The sequence below is a fragment of the Papio anubis genome, chromosome X, assembly GCF_008728515.1.
Source record: "Papio anubis isolate 15944 chromosome X, Panubis1.0, whole genome shotgun sequence".
NCBI classification, from domain to species: domain Eukaryota; kingdom Metazoa; phylum Chordata; class Mammalia; order Primates; family Cercopithecidae; genus Papio; species Papio anubis.
Window position 1 is genome coordinate 811,100 of NC_044996.1, and position 23,723 is coordinate 834,822.

Sequence of the window (23,723 nt, forward strand, 5' to 3'; positions counted from 1 at the left end):
TCTGATGTAAAGATTCTATACCTGGGCCAAATGTAAACAACCCGGAAAAGTGTTAGGTTAAAAACAAGACAAAATAAATAAATGAATAAATGCCAGGTGGTTATGAGTGCTATTGAGAAAAATATCAGTAATGCAGGTAGGGTAAAGAGCTTACAACATAAATGTGGTGTTCCATATTTAAACCTCATTCAACAGGCAAGATTTGAGCTGAAATGCGAAGGAGTTGTGGGAGAGGAACTACGTGGAAATCTAGGGGAAAAGAAATAGCAACTATTGAGGTCCAGGGGCATGAGTGTGCTTGGTATTTTAGGGAAGAGTAAGGAGACCAGTATAACCAGAGTGAGATGAGACTACAGAGGTCAGGAGAAAGGGCATGCCAACCATGTGGGATGCTCTAGTACTTAGGCCATGGTAAAGATGTAGGGTTTTACCCTGATGGAGGTCAGAAGCCATTGGAGGATTCTGAGAAGAGGAGTGGTAGGATTTGCTTTATAGTTTTAAATTATAACTATAAATTATAGTTTTTAAAACAATAGTTGCCTAACCTCATGTTTTATGTAAAACTATAGTTTTAAAAACTATAAATTCCTCACACTAGCAGCAGTGTGGGGGGCAAGTGCAGAAGCAGAGAGACTAACAGGTTGCTGGTTACTCTTGCTAGTGCAAGTGAATTCTACAATCTTCAACAACATCCAGGACTTCTCTTGCTGCTGCCAATGAGGAAGAGGGTTGTAGTAGGCTAGGAATAGGAGCACAAATTAAAGCTCCTGTTCACTTTGACTTATCCATCCCTCTCCTCCTTTCCTTAAAGGTTCTGATTAAAGCAGACTTCTCATGCCCCTACTGCTCTCAGAAGTGAATGGGTTAAGTTTAGCAGCCTCACTTTTCCTACTTCAGTTCTTCCTGTGGCTACTTCCCACTGATAAAAAAGGAAGCAATCCTGTCGGTTACTGCTTAGTGCTAAGCACATCCAGTGTGTAAAGTTCCTTAAAATGCTCTGCAAAGAAATTGGCACTTTTCATTAAATCAGAAATTTTACTTTTTTCCCCTCCTGAGAGCTAAAGATATTTTAAAGAAGAATTAACCTTTTGCTTCTTCAGTTGAACATTTGTGGCAATAAGTCATGCAAATAGAGCTCTCCACCTACTTCTTTCTGTGCCTTTTGCGATTCTGCTTTAGTGCCACCAGAAGATACTACCTGGGTGCAGTGGAACTGTCATGGGACTATATGCAAAGTGATCTCGGTGAGCTACCTGTGGACACAAGGTAAAGGCATGTTCTGTGGGGTCTGATGAGGGGCCAGGATTGTGGGGGTGTAAGTCTGCTTGGAGGAAGGTGCAGACATCAGGTTAGGATGGTTGTGATGCTACCTGGGCCCCAAAGAAACATTTCTGAGTAAGTTGTGCTCACATCTGTGTTATTAGCACAAATGCTAATTGCCAGTTCTTTTCATAGATCTGACCTATTTGTTGATATTTTGTTCTGTTTTGTCCATTGCTCCTCTTTGTCACATGCTGCTCCTCCAGAATCTAGAGACTGGAGTATAGGGAGGTTGAAGGGACAAAGACAAAACTTCCCTCTGCCTGCCCAAGCTTCCATAGAGAGAAGGCAATGAAATCCAATCAATATCACACACGAGTTTCATGTCTGGGTCTCTTGTGTGTACATGCGATGTGTGTTTTTTAAATATCTTTTCTACTTTGGGTGTAAGGATAATATGAGCCATGAGTTCAGAAGCTTTTCATGTTTGGGGCTTTCTGGTGCATTTAGGGAGAGTACTAAATAACTATCAATATTGTCTATGGTCATCAGTTGATTCAGATTTTTCTACCTCTTCTTCAGTAAATATTGGTATATTTTTGTCTATATTTTGGTCTATATTTTCATAGAAAGAAATCTACTATCCCTAGGTTTGATAATGTATTGGTATCAAGTTACATGTGAGTCTCTTGTGATTTTGTTAAACTGTTCTGTGTCTGTAGTTATATTTCCTTTTTCATTTCTTATGTTGTATATGTTCTCTTCTCTCTTTTAAAAATAATATTTCCAGGAGTTTTCTTGATTTTATTGGTCTTGTCAAGAATTTTCTTTTGGTTTGATTTATCAAATCTCTTTTTTCTTTGTGTTACATCAGTTTCTGCTTCTACTTTCATTAGTTCATTCCTTCCTTCTAATTTCCTTTGGTTCATTTTGTTGTTCAATTTTTGCTTATTGAGTTGAATGTTGAACTCATTTATTTTATATTTTGTTTTGTCTTCTTTAAATGTGTATTATAAAGATTTAAATATAATACATAGATAGTGGCTATGTAAACATTAAATGTGATCATATTGTACATACTTTATAGTCTTTTTGGTTCTTTCTGTTTGGCTCCCCACCCTCTTTCCACATCAGTCCCCTTTTCCCCCACCTCAACTGGGTAACCCCGGTATGATCATATATATTCACATACACATACACACAGACAAAGGTTTTCTTGGACACTATTTGTTTTATAAAATTAGGACATTGTACACACATTTCTCACTCATTAACACCTGCTAGAACTGTAAGTCAATTGGCATAGCCTTAATTCATTATATTTATTGGCTATATAAGATTCTATGGTATGGCTGTATCTACGTTCACTTTATTCCAGTTTTTGGCTACTATATCCTATATCATTGCATACTGGTGCTTTTACTTCTGTCAAACTAATTTGCAAGAGGAATATTAATGGAACGAAGGGAATGTTTCCTTCTAAGTTTTAATTTCCAAAGAAGCCAGAACTTTTCACACATTTCTACCATCGAAGTATGAAAATGGCCTTCTCTCTGCACTCACGTAGTGATAAGTTTTATCCTGTTTTTAAAATTTGCCAATTTTACAGGTGTGGAGTGATATTACATCATTACTTTCATTGTGTTATTTTTATTTCTGGTAACTTGAGCATCTTTTTAAATGCTTGTTGGCTATTGAATTTATTTGGGGGATTTAATTAGTCATATGCTTTGCCCATTATTCTTTGGACTCTTTCATTTAAAAGAAAATTAGGAGAACCCTTTTATTATTGCAAGTATTAACTCTTTGTCATGTATATTGCAGTTTCCCCCAAGATCTATTGTTTGTCTGTTGACTTTGTTATAACTTTTACCAAAACAGTTTTTAATTTTTATAAGCAGAAATATATTTTCTTTCATGTCTTCAGAGTTGGCAAGGTTGGTTAAAAATGTTTCCCACACCTCAAGATTGTACGTGTAGTCTCCCAGATTTTCTTGCAAAATGTTTACTGTTTTGCTTTTTATATGCATTGCTTCAATTATCTGCTAATTACTTTTGTCATATGGCATGAGAGAGGGATTTGTCTAGTTTTATTTCCATCCAGATCAATAGCCTATTATGATGGCACCTTTTGCCACTGATTTGAATCAACACATTCATCATATAAAGTTCTCATATATATTAGCATATATTTCTGGATTCATTAGGCTGTTTCACTAATCTAGTATTATCTTGCTATGCCAATACCATAGTGATTTGATTACAGTGAGCCTATGATATCTTCTGATATCTAGTGGGTGAAAGCAATCTTCACTATTCTTTTTGTACCTTTCTTAGCTATTCTTAGACACTTTATTCTTCCACATAAAACTGTTAAGATATTTTTCAAATTAAAAAGATCCAAGCCCTGTTGTGATTCTAACTGAAATTTCATTAAACTCATACCTTAATTTTATTAATATAATAAATTTAAATATTTTTCTTATTACATTTATCTCTATGTATTTTATAAGTGTGATGCTATTGTTAATAAGATAGTTTTCTCCTATTTCCATTTATGAGTGCTTAGTACCAGAATAGAGATAAGCTATTGGTTTGTGTTTATTCAGCTTTTTCTTTTGAGGCAGGGTCTCATTTTGTCACCCAGGCTGAAGTGCAGTGGAGTGATCTCACCTCACTGCAGCCTTGACCTCCTGGATTCAAGCAATTCTCCTGTCTCAGCCCCGCAAGTAGCTGGGACTACAGGAGCAGGCCACCATGGCCGGAAAATTTTTGTATATTTTTTAGAGATGGGTTTTTGCCATGTTACCCAGGCTGGTTTTCAGCTCCTGAGCTCAAGCAATCTGCCCACCTCAGCCTCCCAAACAGCTAGGATTACAGGTTTGAGCCACTGCACCCAGCCATTGTATATTCATCTTAAATCTAGCTACCTTGCCAAATTCGCCTATTAACTCTAGTAATTTTACCCTAAAGTCTCTATGAGTATTGAATCATATCATCAGTGAAATGGGACAGATTTTAGCTCATTTCCAATGTTTATAGCCAGTTATTTCATTTTCTTATCTTACTGAATTTATTAGAAAACAGGAGAAAATGTTAAATAATAACAATGAAAGTGAACATTCCTTCTACTCTATGTTTACTTGAAATAATTTTTGTATTTTGCTATTTAGAGTAACATTTGCTGTTTTGGTTTTTGCAAATGGTGCTTGTTACTTCTATTCTCATTTGCCACAAAATATTTATCATAAATAACTTTTCAGTAGCTGGTATCATCTGAACTGTCTTCTTTGATATGTTGATAAATTATGTTAATAGATGTCCTGACACTAAATACACTTACATTCTTGGAGTAGAATCTGCTATTCATGTAATTTGATTATTAGTGGGTTCTATGTGCTACTATTTCTTTAGACACTGTGTGCCTTTGAATGTGGGATTGATCTATAACTTTTTTCTTTTTTTACTATTATTAGTGGATTTTCACGCTCAGCCTACTAATAATAGTAAACAAAGTTTTGTTGGCTTTATCAAATGAATTGATGAGTACTCCATCTTTTTCTATTGCTTAGAATAGCTTAAGTAACATTAGAATTATCCATTGTCTAAAAGTTAGGCGAGACTCACTTATGAATCCATTTGGTCCTAGTGACATTTGCAATGTCTTTAATCACCCCTCCAGGCTCTTCTATGATAATCAGTCAATTCAAGTTTCAACTTCTAATAATTCTATACCTTTCTAGGAAGTAACTTTATTTATTTTTTCAATTTTGTTGTGACAGTGTTGCATGTAGCACTCACTCATGATTCTTTTACTCCACATTATTTGTAGTTATGTGCCCTTTCTTATTCCTAAATTCCTCTATCTTTGCTATTTATCTTTTCTCCTTGAATAAGTTTGCCAGTGATTTGTCTATTTTGTTGCTGGTGGTTCTCTTTTCGAAGAATGAGCTTTTGGATTTATTTTTTTTTCTAGTTGGTATAAAGCATTTTTATTTTCACTGAGCAGGAAAAAAAGCTATTGATTCATTAACCGCGTTGCTTTATTGGCATGTAGCTATGCACTGTTCACACATTAATATATAACTCCTCAGTCTGTTTTATTTTGTCCGATGGGAAAACATGAACAGTGAGATTTCTTATGCAAAAAGTGAACAGCTCAACTACACTAACTCCGTATACTTTTATTAACATTCCAGAGACTTGTCCTCTCAACATGATCTGACCTCTGCTGGATAACTTTTCAGGAAAAGTATTTTCTGATCAGTGGAGCTTGGAGATATAAATAAGCAATCGGCCAAGTATGGTGGCTCATGCCTGTAATCCCAGCACTTTGGGAGGCCGAGGTGGGCAGATCACCTGAGGTCGGGAGTTGGACACCAGCCTAGCCAACATGGTGAAACCCCATCTCTACCAAAAAAAAAAAAAAAAAAAGACAGGGAAGGTGGGGAGCGCGGGGATCCCACTTGGGCCCAGCTGGCCGGGGGATTGAGGCAGGAGAATCTCTTGAACCCAGGAGGCGGAGGTTGCAGTGAGCTAAATTCACACCACTCAATTCAGGCCGGGCAAAACAGTGAGGCCTCCATTTCAAAAAAAAAAGAGCAATATCTCTCATATACATTAACTGGACCCCAACTTTCCTAAAGTTCATCCCAAAGCTGAAGTTCATGAAGGCACTTGTTGTCAAACTAGTTCATGAATCACTCGAGAATCTTATTAAAATTTAGATTCCTAGGCCCCATCCTCAGCAAACTATTCCATGTAGTGGAAACCAGCAATGGTGCATCAACACTCTCTCATGCTTGGAATTGCTCTGACTTCAATTTTCCGTGCATATCTCTGGCCTTTTTTGCCTCTCTCTTTTACTTTTAAGGACCCATGTGATTACATTGGGCTGACCTGGATAATTCAGATTACTTTCCCCATCTCAAGGTCAGCTGATCAGCACCCTTAATTCCATCTTCAAAGTTTTAGTTTGCCACATAATGTATTTTTGGTCATCACACCAAGGAGCAAAGGTGATGTGGGCCAAATTTTTACCTGCCACAGGTATAGTTTACATATAATGCAGCACATCAGTTTTAAATGTGCAGTTTGATGAGTTTTGACAAATGCATACACTTGCGTAACCACCACCCTAATCAACATGCATTTACATCAACCCTCCTGCAACTTTTTAATGAGTCTCTCCCACTGACCTGGCCTCAGGCAATAAACTGCTATCTGGAAATTACCGATTTGTTTTCACATGTTCTAGAATTTTACATCAGTGGAATCATACGGTATGCATTCTTCTATGGCTTTTTTTCTTCAGCATCATGATTTGGAAATTCATGCAGGTTGTTGCATAAAGTATTTCTATCCTTTTTATTGCTGATTACTGCTCCATTATGGGATTATATCACAATTTGGGGTTATTTCCAGTTGGGGCAAATACAAATAAACCTGCTGTGAACAGTGTTCCACCTGTTTTGTGTGAACATCTATTTTCATTTATCTTAGTTAAATATCTAGGAGTGGAATTGCTGGATCATATGGTAAGTGCATGTTTAACTTTAAAAGAAACTGCCAGACAGATTTCTTGAATGTACCATTTTATACTTCCACCTGCAATGCATGAGAGTTCTAGTTGCAATATATCCTGGACGACATTTGATGTTGCCAGTACTTAATGACTGCATAGTGGTATCTCACTATACTTTTTTTTGAGATGGAGTCTCATTCCATCACACAGGCTGGAGTGCAGTGGCGCAATGTCAGCTCAACATCTGCCTCCTAAACTCAAGCAATTCTCATGCCTCAGCCTCCTGAGTAGCTAGGACTACAGTCACACGCCACCACGCCCAGCTAATTTTTGTATTTTTAGTAAAGATGGGGTTTTGCCATGTTGGCCAAGCTGGTCTCAAACTCCTCGCCTCAAGTGATCCACCCGTCTCAGCCTCCCAAAGTGCTGGGATCACAGGCTTGAGTCACCGTGCCTGGTTATACTTTTAATTTGCATATCTCTGATGACTAAAGATGTTGCATGTGCTAATTAGCCACTCCTATATCTTCTTGGAAGTGTCTATTCAAATCTTTCATCCTTTTTTTTAAACGTAGTTTCAACTTTTATTTTAGACTGAAGAGGTACATGTGCAGGTTTGTTACATGAGTATGTTGCGTGATGCTGAAGTTTGGGTTACGAATGAATGATCCTGTCACCGAGGTAGTAAACATAGTACCCAATAGGTGGTTTTTCACTCCTTGCTACCCTTCCTCTTCCCTCTTTCCTCTAGTAGTCCCCAGTGTCTATGATTCTATGTCCATGTGTTCTCATCATTTAGCTCCCACTTATAAGTGAGAACATATGGTATTTAGTTTTCAATTCCTGTGTTAAATCACTTAGGATAATGGTTTGGCCACTTTTTAATTGGGTTGTCTGTCTTGTTATTGTTGAGTTTTGATAATTCTTTATATATAATTCTTTATATATACACTTTTCAGATGTACTTGTTTTGAATATTTTTTTCTAATCTATGGCTTGCATTTTCATTTTCCAAATGGTGTCTTTCAAATAGTGGAAATTTATAGTTGTAGTTAAGTCCAATTTAGCTTTTTTTCTTCTATGTTTCATGCTTTTTTTCCCCTGTCCTAGGAAATCTTTGCCTACCTCAAGTTCACAAAGCCTTTCTTCTGTTTTCTTCTAGAACTTTTATCATTTTAGGATTACTATTTAGGTTTATAATACATTTTGAGTTAAATTTTCGTATGGTGTGAAAAGCTTTTCTTTCTCTGTTGAATTCCATTGGCACCTTTGTAGAAAATTAAATGACTGTATATAGGCAAATCTGTTTGTGGATTCTCTAGTTCCATAGATGTGTGTGTCTGTGCTTTGTTTCCTTTTAGATTTTCTTTTTTTTTTTTTTTTTGAGACAGAGTCTGCTTCCAGCTCCAGGGCTGGAGTACAGTGGCCAGATCTCAGCTCACTGCAAGCTCCTCAACCTCGGTTCACGCCCATTCTCCGCCTCAGCCTCCCCGAGTAGCTGGGACTACAGGCCTCACACTACCTCGTGGGCTATTTTTAGCATTTCTTAGTAGAGATTTGGTTTCTACCTATGTTAGCTAGGATGGTCTCGATCTCCTGATCTCAGATCCTCAGCCCCATCTCTGCCCTCCCAAAGTGCTGGGATTTCTCATAGGCTTCTGAGCCACTTCCGCCTCTTTTGTAGATTTCTTTAATTTCCCTCTAGGATATTTTGTAGCCTACAGAGTACTTCTTGGAAGAATTTTACTAATTGTATCCCTAAGTATTTTGAGGGATTTGATGCTATTGTTAATTGTATCATTTTTATTTGTTTTCATTTTTCAATCATTTGTTACTAAAATGTAGAAATTCAGTTGATTTTTGTATATTGACCTTGTTCACTCTAATCTTGTTAATTTGCATTTCAGCTCTAGTAGCATTTTGCACTTCTTTTAGAATTTCTACATATACAATAACGTTGTCTGCAAATGAAGACAGTTTGCTTCTTCCTTTCCAAACTGGATGCTTTTTATTTTTATTTTTTTCATGCCTTACTGCACTGGCAAGAGCTTTCAGTACAATGTTAGATAGAACTGATGATAGCAGAATCCTTGTCTTGTTCCTGATTTCAGAGGGAAAATATTATTTTACCATTAAGTACAGTTACTTGTAATTTTTTCACAGATGCTCTTTGTCACATTGAGGACGTTTCCTTCTATTCTTGGTGTGAGAGTTTTTATCAAGATTTGATGTTGGATTTTGTCAAATGCTTTTTCTGCATCTATTCAAATGGTCATATGGTTTATCTTGTTTATTCTGTTACGGTGAATTACCTTGATTGATTTTTTAATGAGGAACCAGGTATATATTCCCAGGGAAAAAATCCACCTGGTTGTGACATATTATATTGGTAATATTTTCGCTAAGGACTGAATTGTCTCCACCTCCTCCCGCCCCAAATTCATATGTTGAAGTCCTAACTCTTGATGTAACTGTATTTGGAGATAGGGCTTTTAGGAGGTAAACAAGGTTAAATGAGGTCATAAGGATGGAGTCCTAATCTGATAGGATTGGTGGCCTCATAAGAAGAGAGAAAGTTCTCTCTCCATACTCATGCACTGAGGAAAAGCCATGTGAACGTACAGCAAGAAGGCAACCATCTACCAGCTGGGAAGAGGGCTCTCACTAGAAACTGACCACGCTGGCACCCTGATGTTGGATTTCCAGCCTCCAGAACTGTGAGAAAATAAGTTTCTGTTATTTAAGTCACCCAATCTCTGGTATTTTGTTATGGAAGACCTGGCCAACTAAAACTGTTTTGTTAAGAGTTTTGGTGGTGGTGATGGTGGTTTTTTAGTTTTTGTGTCTGTGTTCATGATGGATATTTGACTGTGATTTTCTTATAATGTCATTGTCTGGTTTTGGTATAAGAGTGGTATTAGTCCGTTCTAATGCTGCTATAAGAACATACCCGAGACTGGGTAATTTATAAATGAAAGAGATTTAATGGACTCACATTTCCATATAGCTGGGGAGGCCTCACAAACATGGTTGAAGGCAAAGGAGGAGCAAAGGCACATCTTATGTGGCATGGTGGCAGACAAAAGAGCATTGTACAAGGGAACTGCCCTTTATAAAACCATCAGATCTCTTGAGACTTATTCACTCTCATGTGAACAGCATGGGAATAAATTCCATCTGAGCTGTTGAATTTAATAGTATAAAGTTCAGAATATTTCCTTATCATTTTTTCACTCCTTCGAGGTATGATTTACGTACTGTAAAAATCACCTATTTTCAGTGTGGAGATTTTTTTCCTTTCCTAAATCTTTACTGTGGTTTTGCCTATTCTGAATATTTCATGTAAATGAAGGGATAAAATATGTGGCCTTTTATGTCTGGCATCTTTTGCTTAGCATGTTTTCAGGATTCTTCCATTTTTGCAGAATGACAGAGGAGTTAAAATAAGAAAAGAAAGATATAGTAAGAATGAAACTATTTTCATTTTTTAATTAAAAAAATCTTCCATGTTGTAGTATGTATCAGAATTTAACTCCTTTTTATGGCTGAATAATACTCCATTGTATGGATAGACCACATTTTGTTTATCCATTCATCTGTTGATGGACTTTTGGATTGTTTCCCCTTTTGGCAATTATGAATAATGATGCTATAGAACATTCATGTACAAGTCTTTGTGTACATGTGCTTTTATTTCTCTTCAGAATATACTTAGGAATATAATTGCTAGGTCACATGGTAATTCTATGAAGTAGAGGCCCAGATTATCAGTAGCCTGGCATCTAACTAAACAACCATTTATCCATTAAAGTTAGTCTTGTTAACAATTAATATTGAGATAATTTTACTTCATACACTATGTATATTTTAATGTCCATCTAGCATGCAGCCTGAGGCCAGAGAATAATAGTTTGAGTTGAATTGAATTGAATACATCATTAATTTATTATCTAGCTTTCTATTGTTGTATAGGCAGTCACATGTATTTACCAGAAAAAAGTTGATAGAATTTTTATTTTGATGAAACCCTTTTACACTTTAGATTATTTTGATACTGATTAACAGGATAAGCTGACTCTGGACACATCCTGACAGCCTCTGCCAAGGTTTGAAATAAACAGCTGGGAAAATTCAGTTTTATATTATCTGTTCCTGCAGCTGCTCAGTTTCTTCTAACCATGGGTCAGGGAATATAATAGGTTTTCTGATTACTTTTAGATAAAATGTAAAAGAACAGTTCATGTCAAGGACAATGGTTGCCAAATATATTTGGCAGGATTTCTATATTGAATCCCAAGGGAAATACACAAACAAAACCCCACAAAAGTTAGGAAGGAGTAAAACCCAGGAATCCTGGAACATTTTGTCGCTTACTATGCAGATTAGCCTGAAAGTGTGAGACAGGCAAATAAATCACATGCTTCTGCCACAGTGGAAAATATTCACTCAGATGGCAAAGGTCTCAGGCTGGGGAGCTGGATATTGTCCTGTAATAGTTTCATCTCAGAACTGAACCACACACTTGGAGGGTGTTAATGCTCTTAGGAACGTCTAGTAATTCCGTTTGAATAGAGTCCTGTCCTGAATCACATACTGTCTCACAATCTTGTTTCTCTATCAATTATGTGTTTTCACTCTTCCCTCAGAGAGGGAAAAAGTGTTTCTGTGTGCTCTTGATCCTGTTCCCTTTCTGATCTTCCAATCTCTTGCTCTAGAACATATTTTATATGTGTCTTATATCTTCATTTTAGTCAGAAGCATTTTATTTATTTATTTATTTATTTATTTATTTATTCATTTATTATTTTTTTGAGACAGAGTCTCACTCTGTCCCCCAGGCTGGAGTGCAGTGGTGTGATCTTGGCTGACTGCAACTTCCGCCTCCTGGGTTCAAGCGATTCTCCTGCCTCAGCCTCCTGAGTAGCTGGGATTACAGGCACGCCCCACCACGCCTGGCTGATTTTTGTATTTTTAGTAGACAGGGTTTCATCATGTTGCTCAGGCTGGTGTCGAACCTCAGGTGATACTCCTGCCTTGGCCTTCCAAAGTGCTAGGTTTACAGATGTGAGCCATTGCGTCTGGCCTTTAATCAGAAACATTTAAAGTGAAAGCACTGTGGTAACTTATGTTGAAATACCTTAGAAACCAATGGAAACTGCACAGAGAGGGGGTAGGACAGACTCAGTGGAACCAAGGATATAATGTGGAAAAAGGAGAAAGGTATAAAACTAGGGATGAGTTGGTGAATGTGAAAGGGCATAACAATGTTAAATGACTAAAAACTACATAGGCTTATGTTAAGACTAGTGCCGTGGAAATGTTTAGAGGTAGATGACATTAAAGTGTGTTTGAATATAAATTAATGTTACAGGTTGTGTTCCCTAGATGTAGACTCTGAGATGAAGATTAACATGCAGGAATTTTATTTGGAGTGTTCTTGGGATCAACACCTGAGGAATCAGGGATAGGCAGAGGGAGAAGCACGCTGCCGGGTAGGCTCCAGGACAGCCTTGTTGGACCTTACAGGGAGCTCTGGAGCTGGAATGAACCTTCCAGGTTGGACCAACATGTCCAGGCCTCTGTGTCCCTGCACTGAGCACTTGTGAAGTACTGTCCATCCTGGGACAGGGCAGAGTCCGCCCTGGGAAGAGGCGTGGTCTGCCCAGAGAGGGGGTGGGGCCTGTCCTGGAAATGGGCGGGGCATGCCCTGGTAGAGGGGCGTGGTCTGTCTTGGGAAGGAAGGTGTGCGGCCCCCACAGGCAACATTCCTCTGGGGCAGTCCCTGCGCACACCTCAGCGGAGGTGAAGGCTGACTTCCCACATCCAGTGGCTGAGACTGGGGAGTTCTCTCCTAGGCTGCCATCTGGGCGCCCCTCACCCTCGGTGCTGCTCAGCTCCAGGTCGTCCTGGGTTCAGGGCTCAGCTGCACGCTCCTGCCCGCGCCCTGGGCGTGATGGCACCCCCAGCCCCTGCCATTCTTCCCCCTCGCCCCCTCTCCCCACCATTGCTCTGCATTGCCCTGGGTTAGCCCAGCGGGGCCAGGTGGCTCCCCGCCCTACACTCTAAACCGCCGGTCCCAGAGCTGCAGGGAGGGGCGGCACAGACTCCCCACGTGGCTCATTAGGGATGGTGGTAATCAGAGTTCTTTTGCTGCCACTCTTTGATACCCAAACCCTATGTAATCTTCTTACTGGGGACACAGAATCATCTTTGAATTCATACATATACAGCACCTTGGAGGCTGGCCCTCCATCCTCACAGAGACCTGCCTCCAAGCTGGAGTTTTACCTGTGCCTGGTTGAGGACCCACTCCCTCATCTCTTTTGCTGTACAGTGATTCCCCAGGTCTACACGGTGTTATATGGAATTCCACATCAGTGAATCAAATCCTCTGTAAGATTTCAGATAGTGGTGCTGGCTAAGGCCCTGCAGGGAGGAAAGGCTAAGCTATGCCAAGATTAGGTATGTCAATGAAGTCCTGTCCTTTCTAGGAGGGAAGGAGTCCAGTGTGTCTGGCCACCGAAAAGCTGGTTTGTCTCTGTGATGGACAATACCATATTGCAGCAGTCCCCAACCTTTTTGGCACCAGGGACTGGTTCCGTGGAAGACAATTTTTCCAGAGACTGGTGGGGGGGTTGGGAATGGTTACGGGATGAAACTGTCCACCTCAGATCATCAGGCATCAGTTAGGTTCTCATAAGGAGCACAAAACCTAGATCCCTTGCATATGCAGTTCACAGTAGCATTCGCACTCCTATGAGAATCTAATGCGGCAGCTGATCTCACAGGAGGCAGAGCCCAGGCGCTAATGCAAGTGATCAGGAGCTGCTGTAAATACAGATGAAGCTTTGCTCCCTGCCTGTTGCTCACCTCCTGCTATGTGGCCCCATTCCTAACAGACCACGGACTAGTACGGGTCAGCGGCCCAGGGGTTGGGCCCAATATGGCATATTGGGAGCTCAGCATTGGTTTTTGTTGCTGGCAGGTTGGACTTGGGTGGCAACAGTAGCTAAATCAGTTTTAGTCAGTGGGAAGCCACACTTTTGGGTCCGTGCATAAATTCTCTCCCTGATGCTATAGCCACTTAGCTCACATCTTGCCAGTACTGGGATGGCCTATGCAGAGGCTGGCTGATGTTAATTGCCAGAGTCATTTTTATCTGTGTTGTTGGTTAGTGCTTCCTTCATGGTGGATGCTTTCTGTTGGCATTAACGTATTACGTGGAGACTTTTCTAGTTTGTGTCCACTCACTAATATGCTTTTTGTCCCAACTTTTTTCTGGAAGAGATTCCTTATCAGTACGCTGGGCCCTGGCCTTCAGCCAGTACAGAAAGTCATTTGTCAAGGCCTTCAGTTGGCAGACGTGCTCCCTGGACTACACGCTTTCTCGGGTGTCCCAGAAACCCTGCAATGGAGTGAAATGCAGGGCTACGTGGGAGAGCAGGGAGGCGAGAATTAAGTCAGCCCCACCTTTGCCCAACTCAGTGGGTCTCCTTGAGAGAGGTTTGCAGTTTCAAGGATACTTTTCAGCCAATCTGCTGCGAGATCCTGTGAAGGGGTGTGAAGGGTCTTCCTCTGTGACTGTAGATTGGCCAGTCTCTCCTTGTGTGTCTTAACAGTTTTCATTACACTTTATGTGAATCAATGCAAAACTGCTAGGTTTAAACTGCTCACCATTTTAGGGATCCCTTCTGGATTTTACCTTCCTTAAGAGGAAATTTTCCTCCTTTCCTCAGTTCATCCTTTCTGCCTTGGCTTTGACATGGTCTGGAGGCCACAGAGCCTCCTCCTGAGAGCCTCTCTCTGGTGTGTCTCTTTGTGTCTGTCCATCGCTCTCCTCTGGATCATTCCCTGTGGTTCCTGTTGGGCGTGGCTCCCATAAACGCACATAGCAGGGTCTGCTTTGTCTGCAACCTGATGCATTGTTATTTTTCACCAAAACTCGCAGTCCAAACATAACATTTCCGGGAAGGTGCCACCGTGACGTGTGCCTAGATGTGTTTTCCCTCAGTTACCACCTCGTTCCTGTGGTTCTGGTGGCTGGAGGGTGACTGCGTGCTTCACGAAGGGGGTCCTTACTGCTTCACATCCACCCTTTTCACGGAAAGCCCTTTGTCACATGTTTTCAGTGTTTCTAAGCGATTTTCTGCCAATCTTGTCTGCTAAGATTGTGGGGCAGTGTTTCCACAAATTTATAGCTGGCAGTGAATTGTCCCAAAGCAAATCAGACAGAATAAGATATTTCCAACATTGTTCAAATGCTGACAACTTATGTGCTTCCTTGGGCGATTTTACAACTTTTTAAACACACGAATAAAAATTATTGTCTGCTTCTTTCTCCTTTTTCTTTCTTTTTTTTCTTGCATACAGAAAGTTTATAGGAGGGAGATCCTCTGAATCAACACCCATGGGGGAGTGAAGGAAGCAGCATTGGGTAAAAGAAGTTGAGGTGATACAGTCTGAACAAAGGTCAATCCCACAGGCAGCTCAAGCTAGGATGGCTCTGCAGAGATGTTCTCTCTTGAGGCAAGTTGTCTGAACCTATATAGTCCCATATTTACCAGGAATAAGGCATGAGTTTGGGTGTGGTGACTGACTTCAGCCAAAATTGGTTCCCGGAGAGGAATTCAGATTAGAGTTGTCAGCTGTCAGCACACCCAGCAGCTTAGGGAATAAGTGCTTTAGTCCTGAAGCGGTGAATCTGGACACCAGCCTCCACTATGGTCCACCATTTCTGCTGCTCAGATTCTTTTGCTTCATAAGTTCTGGAATGGTTCCTTCAGGATTCTGATGGACTCCATTTCCTGGGGAAACAAAAGAGAAAGGTTTGGAACAGAGCACAACTCCTGCTGCTTTAGCTTTTCTTGAGTCTGCAACTGGTACTCATCATCTTCCCCTTCTACTCCCCATTCTAGATCCCTCCCCCCACCACCCTCTCAATATGTACTTCTGCTGGTCCAAATAGGTTACCAGATAAGGTACCTGGTCATCATGCCCTTTGTAAGCCATGACTGTACTTGTCCATTTATCATCAACATTGAACAAGGGAATACTAAGAGATACCCAAGCAGATGACCTGGCTGCCAAATATATTCTCCTCTGTCTCCATTGTGTAATGTCAGCCCTTCCTCCTGATGATCAGGGTTGGTTACTCTTGCCAGAATAGTGACTCTTTTCCTTACCTCTTGGTCTCTTAATAGTGATCTGAAGTAATATGATGGAAACCATAGTTTCAAGTTTAATGAGACTCTTGATGTATGCATTGGTGGGCGTATTCCCCTTTTAAGAACCAGCACTTCTAAACTCTCAGAGCCCAGAGTTGGGATAAGAGGCATAGTTTCCCTAATTGGGTCACTGGGAGTGATGGTAGTGTGAGGCTTGTCCTACTTCCAGTCCTTGTTTCCCAAAACCATATATTTTACTTAGGAACACATGGCACTAAATGATGGCCGTTGATGTAGAGTATATACTGCATCCTGGAGGATGGTGCCTTATTCTTAAGGGTATTATGTCTAAGCTAGTGCCTCAGCTATGCCTTCAACAAGCTGTCCTACTACTCTATCAGGTGGGTAGCTTCTGGGTAGTGGATTCCATGGTCATGTATCTTCTTGCTTTAAAGTAGTTCTCTTGGTGTGATGCAATGTTATGTAAGATGAAATATTCTGTGAGGCCTTGAATGGTGGTGTTTATTGAGGCTCACCAAGCGACTGAATGATTTTCTTGAGAAATGGTGACATATCAGAGTCTTAGCTTTGGTCTCTGTTACTGACAAGTTGAATATTAACATCAGTAGCTAGATCTGTATTGATGAGTCCATGATGTTGGGCCCATGCATAGCCTCTGCCATGGCTCCTCCATTCATACATCCATTTTGCAATAATTGGGGTACCAACAGCAGAGGCTGGTGAGCATCAAGTGGCTAAGTCATTCAGTCTGCTTGGTTGTTTAGTGCTGTTTCTGTGGCTGATGTTCTTTATTCATTCTGTAATGCATGTCCTTTGTAGATTCAATTTCCTTCTCTCTGAACAACTTCTTTGGATATTTATTGAAAGGCAGGTCTACTGGCAATAAATTCCTTCAATTTTTGTTGTCTGAGAAAGTTTTTATTTCTCCTTCATTTTTGAAGGATACTTTCACAGAGTTCAGAATGTTAGGTTGGTTGTTTTTTTCTTTCCCTCAACACTTTAATGTGTCACTGCACTCTTTTTGTTTTTACGGTTTCTGAGGCGAAGTTGGATGTACTTTTTATCTTTGCTCCTCTGTAGATAAAGTATTTTTCCCCATCTGGTTTCTTACAACATGTTTTGTCTTTGATTTTCTGGAGTTCGAATATAATATGCCTAGGTGTAGGGGTTTTTTATTTGTTTGTTCATTTGCATCCATCTTTTTTTTTTTTTTTTTTTTTGAGATGGAGCCTCACTCTCTCGCCCATGCTGGAGTGCAGTGGCACGAACTCGGCTCACTGCAATCTCCGTCTTCCGGGTTCACACCATTCTCCTGCCTCAGCCTCCCAAATAGCTGGGACTACAGGCACCTGCTACCATGTCCGGCTAACTTTTTTTGGATTTTTTAGTAGAGACGGGGTTTCACTGTGTTAGCCAGGATGGTCTCGATCTCCTGACCTCGTGATCCACCCACCTCGGCCTCCCAAAGTGCTGAGATTACAGACATGAGCCACTGCGCCCAGCTGCATCCATATTCTTTGGTATTCTCTGAGCTTCCTGAATCTGTGGTATGGTGTCTTGTGTCTGCCATTAATTTGGGGGAACTTCTCAGCATTACTGCTTTAAAAATTTGCTTGTATTCATTTCTGCATTCTTCTTCTGGCGTTTCCATTTGTAACGTGTATGTTACAACTTTTGTAGTTGCTGTTCCACAGTTTTTGGACATTCTGGACCCATGCATAGCCTCTGCCATGGGTTTTTTTTTTTGTTTTTTGTGTTTTTTTTTGGTGTGTTTTTGTTTTTGTTTTTGTTTTTTCAGTCTTATTCTCTTTGCTTTTCGGTTTTGGAAGTTTCTATTGTCATATCCTCAAGCTCAGAGATTCTTTCCTCAGTCATGTCTTGTCTACCAATGAGCCCATCAAAGACATTCTTCATCTCTGTTACAGTGTTTTTGATCTGTAGCCTTTCTTTTTTATTCTGTCTTAGAATTTCCATCTTTTTCCTTATAATATACATCTGTCATTGCACATTGTCTACTTTTTACATTAAAACCCTTAGCATATTAATCATAGTTTAAAAAATTCCTGGTCTGATAATTATGACATTCCTGCCATATTTGACTCTGGTTCTGATGCTTGCTTGTTCAGTCTCTTCAAATTGTGTAGGTTTTGCCCTTTAGTATGCCATGTAATTTCTTGTTAAAAGGTGGGCATGATGTGCTGGGTAAGAAGAACTTTAGTAAATAGGCCTGTAGTGATGTGGTGGTATTGTAGTGGGAGGGAAAGCGTTCTATAGTCCTATGGATTAGGTTTCAGTCTTTGGGTGAGCCTGTGCCCCTGAACTATGCCCTTCATCGGTGCTTCTCTGATTTCCCAAACCCCCGTAGGTTGTACAAGATAGCTAGAAGGGGATGGAGTTGGATATTTGCTTTTCCCTAAGTGGGTTAGGCTCTGATATAAGAGCAGAATGTTTTGGCATATTTCAAATGGTTACTTCTCCCTTGTTCCTGCCAGAAACACAGGGATTTTTCTTCAATATTTATTATGAGGACCTGGTAGAGCTCCTAGAGGTAAAACTCACAACAGCATGGGAACCCATCTATTACTGGGTCCCCTGAGGGTTTTTTTTTTTTCAGTCCATAGCAGCTGGTTTAGTTGTTGAATAGGTAATACACTTCCATGGTTTAAAAATAGAAAAACATACAGAAGGTGTCTAGTGATAAGCTCCTCCCAGCTCCTGTTCCTGTTGTTATGTTGTCAGACCCCAAAATATAAACACTGTTACGGATTCCCTGTGCATTTTTCTAGAGTTTTTTTCTTTCTTTCTTTTCTTTTTTTTTAAATTATACTTTAAACTCTAGGGTATATGTGCACAACGTGCAGGTTTGTTATGTATGTATACATGTGCCATGTTGGTGCGCTGCACCCATTAACTTGTCATTTACATTAGGTATATCTCCTAATGCTATCCCTCCCCACCCCACAACAGGCCCTGGTGTGTGATGTTCCCCTTCCTATGTCCAAGTGATCTCATTGTTCAATTCCTGCCTATGAGTGAGAACATGTGGTGTGTGGTTTTCTGTCCTTGTGATAGTTTGCTGAGAATGATGGTTTCCAGCTGCATCCATGTCCCTCCCTACAAAGGACATGAACTCATCCTTTTTTATGGCTGCATAGTATTCCATGGTGTATATGTGCCACATTTTCTTAATCCAGTCTATCATTGATGGACATTTGGGCTGGTTCCAAGTCTTTGCTATTGTGAATAGTGCCGCAATAAACATACGTGTGCATGTGTTTTTATAGCAGCATGATTTATAATCCTTTGGATATATACCCAGTAATGGGATGGCTGGGTCAAATGGTATTTCTAGTTCTAGATCCTTGAGGAATCGCCACACTGTCTTCCACAATGCTTGAACTGGTTTACAGTCCCACCAACAGTGTTCCTATTTCTCCACATCCTCTCCAGCACCTGTTGTTTCCTGACTTTTTAATGACCGCCATTCTAACTGGTGTGAGATGGTATCTCATTGTGGTTTTGATTTGCATTTCTCTAATGACCAGTGATGTGAGCATTTTTTTATGTGTCTATTGGCTGCATAAATGTCTTCTTTTGAGAAGTGTCTGTTCATATCCTTTGCCCACTTTTTGATGGGGTTGTTTTTTTCTTGTAAATTTATTTGAGTTCTTTGTAGGTTCTGCATATTAGCCCTTTGTCAGATGAGTAGATTGCAAAAATTTTCTCCCATTCTGTAGGTTGCCTGTTCACTCTGATGGTAGTTTCTTTTGCTGTGCACAAACTCTTTAGTTTAATTAGATCCCATTTGTCAATTTTGGCTTTTGTTGCCATTGCTTTTGGTGTTTTAGACATGAAGTCCTTACCCATGCCTATGTCCTGAATGGTATATTGCCTAGGTTTTCTTCTAGGGTTTTTATGGTTTTAGGTCTAACATTTAAGTCTCTAATCCATCTTGAATTAATTTTTGTATAAGGTGTAAAGAAGGGATCCAATTTGAGCTGTCTACATATGACTAGCCAGTTTTCCCAGCACCATTTATTAAATAGGAAATCCTTTCCCCATTTCTTGTTTTTGTCAGGTTTGTCAAAGATCAGATGACTATAGATGTGTGGTATTATTTCTGAGGGCTCTGTTCTGTTCCATTGGTCTATATCTCTGTTTTGGTACCAGTACCATGCTGTTTTGATTACTGTAGCCTTGTAGTATAGTTTGAAGTCAGGTAGTGTGATGCCTCCAGCTTTATTCTTTTGGATTAGGATTGTCTTGGCAATGTAGGCTCTTTTTTGGTTCCATATGAACTTTAAAGTAGTTTTTTCCAATTCTGTGAAGAAAGTCAGTGGTAGCTTAATGGGGATGGCATTGAATCTATAAATTACCTTGGACAGTATGGCCATTTTCACGATATTGATTCTTCCTATTCATGAGCATGGAATGTTCTTCCATTTGTTTGTGTCCTCTTTTATTTCATTGAGCAGGGGTTTGTAGTTCTCCGTGAAGAGGTCCTTCACATCCCTTGTAAGTTGGATTCCTAGTATTTTATTCTCTTTGAAGCAATTGTGAATGGGAGTTCACTCATGATTTGACTCTCTGTTTGTCTGTTATTGGTGTATAAGAATGCTTGTGTATTTTGCACATTAATTTTGTATCCTGAGACTTTGCTGAAGTTGCTTATCAGATTAAGGAGATTTTGGACTGAGACGATTGTAAATATACAATCATGTCATCTGCAAAGAGGGAAAATTTGACTTCCTCTTTTCCTAATTGAATATTCTTTATTTCTTTCTCCTGCCTGATTGCCCTGGGCAGAACTTTCAACACTATGTTGAATAGGAGTGGTGAGAGAGGGCATCCCTGTCTTGTGCCAGTTTTCAAAGGGAATGCTTCCAGTTTTTGCCCATTCAGTATGATATTGGCTGTGGGTTTGTCATAAATAGCTCTTATTATTTTGAGATATGTTCCATCAATACCAAATTTATTGAGAGTTTTTAGCATGAAGGCCTGTTGAATTTTTTCAAAGGCCTTTTCTGCATCTATTGAGATAATCATGTGGTTTTTGTCTTTGGTTCTGTTTATGCTGCATTATGTTTATTGGTTTGCATATGTTGAACCAGCCTTGCATCCCAGAGATGAAGCCCACTTGATCGTGGTGGATAAGCTTTTTGATGTGCTGCTGGATTCGGTTTGCCAGTATTTTATTGAGGATTTTTGCATCAATGATCATCAGGGATATTCTCTTTTTTGTTTTATCTTTGCCAGACTTTGGTATCAGGATGATGTTGGCCTCATAAAATGAGTTAGGGAGGATTCCCTCTTTTTCTATTGATTGGAATAGTTTCAGAAGGAATGGTACCAGCTCCTCCTTGTACCTCTGGTAGAATTCGGCTGTGAATCTGTCTGGTCCTGGACTTTTTTTGGTTGGTAGACTATTAATTATTGCCTCAATTTCAGAGCCTGCTATTGGTCTATTCAGGGATTCAACTTCTTCCTGGTTTAGTCTTGGGAGAGTGTAAGTGTCCAGGAATTTATCCGTTTCTTCTAGGTTTTCTAGTTTATTTGCGTAGAGGTGTTTAGAGTATTCTCTGATGGTAGTTTGTATTTCTGTGGGGTTGGTGGTGATATCCCGTTTATCATTTTTTATTGCGTCTATTTGATTCTTCTCTCTTTTCTTCTTTATTAGTCTTGCTAGTGGTCTATCAATTTTGTTGATCTTTTCAAAAAACCAGCTCCTGGATTCATTGATTTTTTGAAGAGTTTTTGTGTCTCTATCTCCTTCAGTTCTGCTCTGATCTTAGTTATTTCTTGCCTTCTGCTAGCTTTTGAATGTGTTTGCTCTTGCTTCCCTAGTTCTTTTAATTGTGATGTTAGGGTGTCAGTTTTAGATCTTTCCTGCTTTCTCTTGTGGGCGTTTAGTGCTGTAAATTTCCCTCGACACATTGCTTTAAGTGTGTCCCAGAGATTCTGGTATGTTGTATCTCTGTTCTCCTTGGTTTCAAAGAACATCTTCATTTCTGCCTTCATTTTGTTATGTACCCAGTAGTCAATTCAGGAGCAGGTTGTTCAGTTTCCATGTAGTTGAGTGGTTTTGAGTGAGTTTTTAAATCCTGAGTTCTAGTTTGATTGCACTGTGGCCTGAGAGACAGTTTGTTATAATTTCTGTTCTTTACATTTGCTGAGGAGTGCTTTACTTCCAACTATGTGGTCAATTTTGGAATAAGTGCGATGTGGTGCTGAGAAGAATGTATGTTCTGTTGATTTGGGGTGGAGAGTTCTGTAGATGTCTATTAGGTCTGCTTGGTGCAGAGCTGAGTTCAATTCCTGGATATCCTTTTTAACGTTCTGTCTCGTTGATCTGTCTAATGTTAACAGTGGGGTGTTAAAGTCTCCCCTTATTATTGTGTGGGAGTCTAAGTCGCTTTGTAAGTCTCTAAAGACTTGCTTTATGAATCGGGGTGCTCCTGTATTGGGTGCATATATATTTAGGATAGTTAGCTCTTCTTGTGGAATTGATCCCTTTACCCTTATGTAATGGCCTTCTTTGTCTCTTTTGATCTTTGTTGGTTTAAAGTCTGTTTTATCAGAGACTAGGATTGCAACCTGTGCCTTTTTTTGTTTTCCATTTGCTTGGTAGATCTTCCTCTATCCCTTGAGCCTATGTGTGTCTCTGCATGTGAGATGGGTCTCCTGAATACAGCACACTGATGGGTCTTGATTCTTTATCCAATTTGCCAGTCTGTGTCTTTTAATTGGAGCATTTAGCCAATTTACTTTTAAGTTTAATATTGTTATGTCTGAATTTGGTCCCATCATTATGATGTTAGCTGGTTATTTTGCTTGTTAGTTGCCGCAGTTTCTTCCTAGCATTGGTTACTGAAGCTTGTGCATTTGTCACGTAGTTCTCATGCCATGGTTTTCAGCTCTATCAGGTCATTTAAGGACTTCTCTACATTGGTTATTCTAGTTAGCCATTTATCTAATCTTTTTTCAAGGTTTTTAGCTTCTTTGCAATGGGTTTGAACTTCCTCCTTTAGCTCGGAGAAGTTTGATTGTCTGAAGCTTTCTTCTCTCAACTGGTCAAAGTCATTCTCCATCCAGCTTTGTTCCATTGCTGGCGAGGAGCGGCATTCCTTTGGAGGGACAGAGGCACTCTGATTTTTAGAATTTTGGGCTTTTCTGCACTGCTTTTTCCCTATCTTTGTGGTTTTATCCGCCTTTGGTCTTTGATGATGGTGACATACAGATGGGGTTTTGGTGTGGATGTCCTTTCTGTTTGTTAGGTTTCCTTCTAACAGTCAGGACCGTCAGCTGCAGGTCTGTTGGAGTTTTCTTGAGGTCCACTCCAGACCCTGTTTGCCTGGGTATCAGTGGAGGCTGCAGAAGAGTGAATATTGCTGAACAGCAATTGTTGCTGCCTGATCGTTCCTCTGGAAGCTTCATCTCAGAGGGGTATCCGGCCATTTGAGGTGTGTTGTGTCCGTCTGCCCCTAATTGGGGGTGTCTCCCAGTTAGGCTACTTGGGTGTCAGGGACCCACTTGAGCAGGCAGTCTTTCCATTCTCAGATCTCAAACTCTGTGCTGGAAGAACCACTACTCTCTTCAAAGCTGTTAGACAGGGACATTTACATCTGCAGAGGTTTCTGCTGCCTTTTGTTTGGCTATGCCCTGTCCCCAGAGATGGAGTCTACAGAGGCAGGCAGGCCTCCTTGAGCTGTGGTGGGCTCCACCCAGATCGAGCTTCCAGGCTGCTTTGTTTACCT

General features: G+C 40.1%; 1 protein-coding gene across 2 annotated transcripts in view; it reads left to right on the top strand.

The window, feature by feature from the left end:
• The first annotated feature begins 522 nt into the window (after positions 1-522).
• F8 (coagulation factor VIII) overlaps positions 523-23,723 on the top strand; it is a 150,926-nt gene continuing 127,725 nt past the window's right edge. For both annotated transcript variants that reach the window (XM_031660454.1, XM_031660455.1), the window contains exon 1: positions 523-1,266. In XM_031660454.1, coding sequence (XP_031516314.1) covers positions 1,124-1,266 — 143 coding nt within the window. In that variant the 5' untranslated portion in view covers positions 523-1,123. The remainder of the gene's footprint in view (positions 1,267-23,723) is intronic.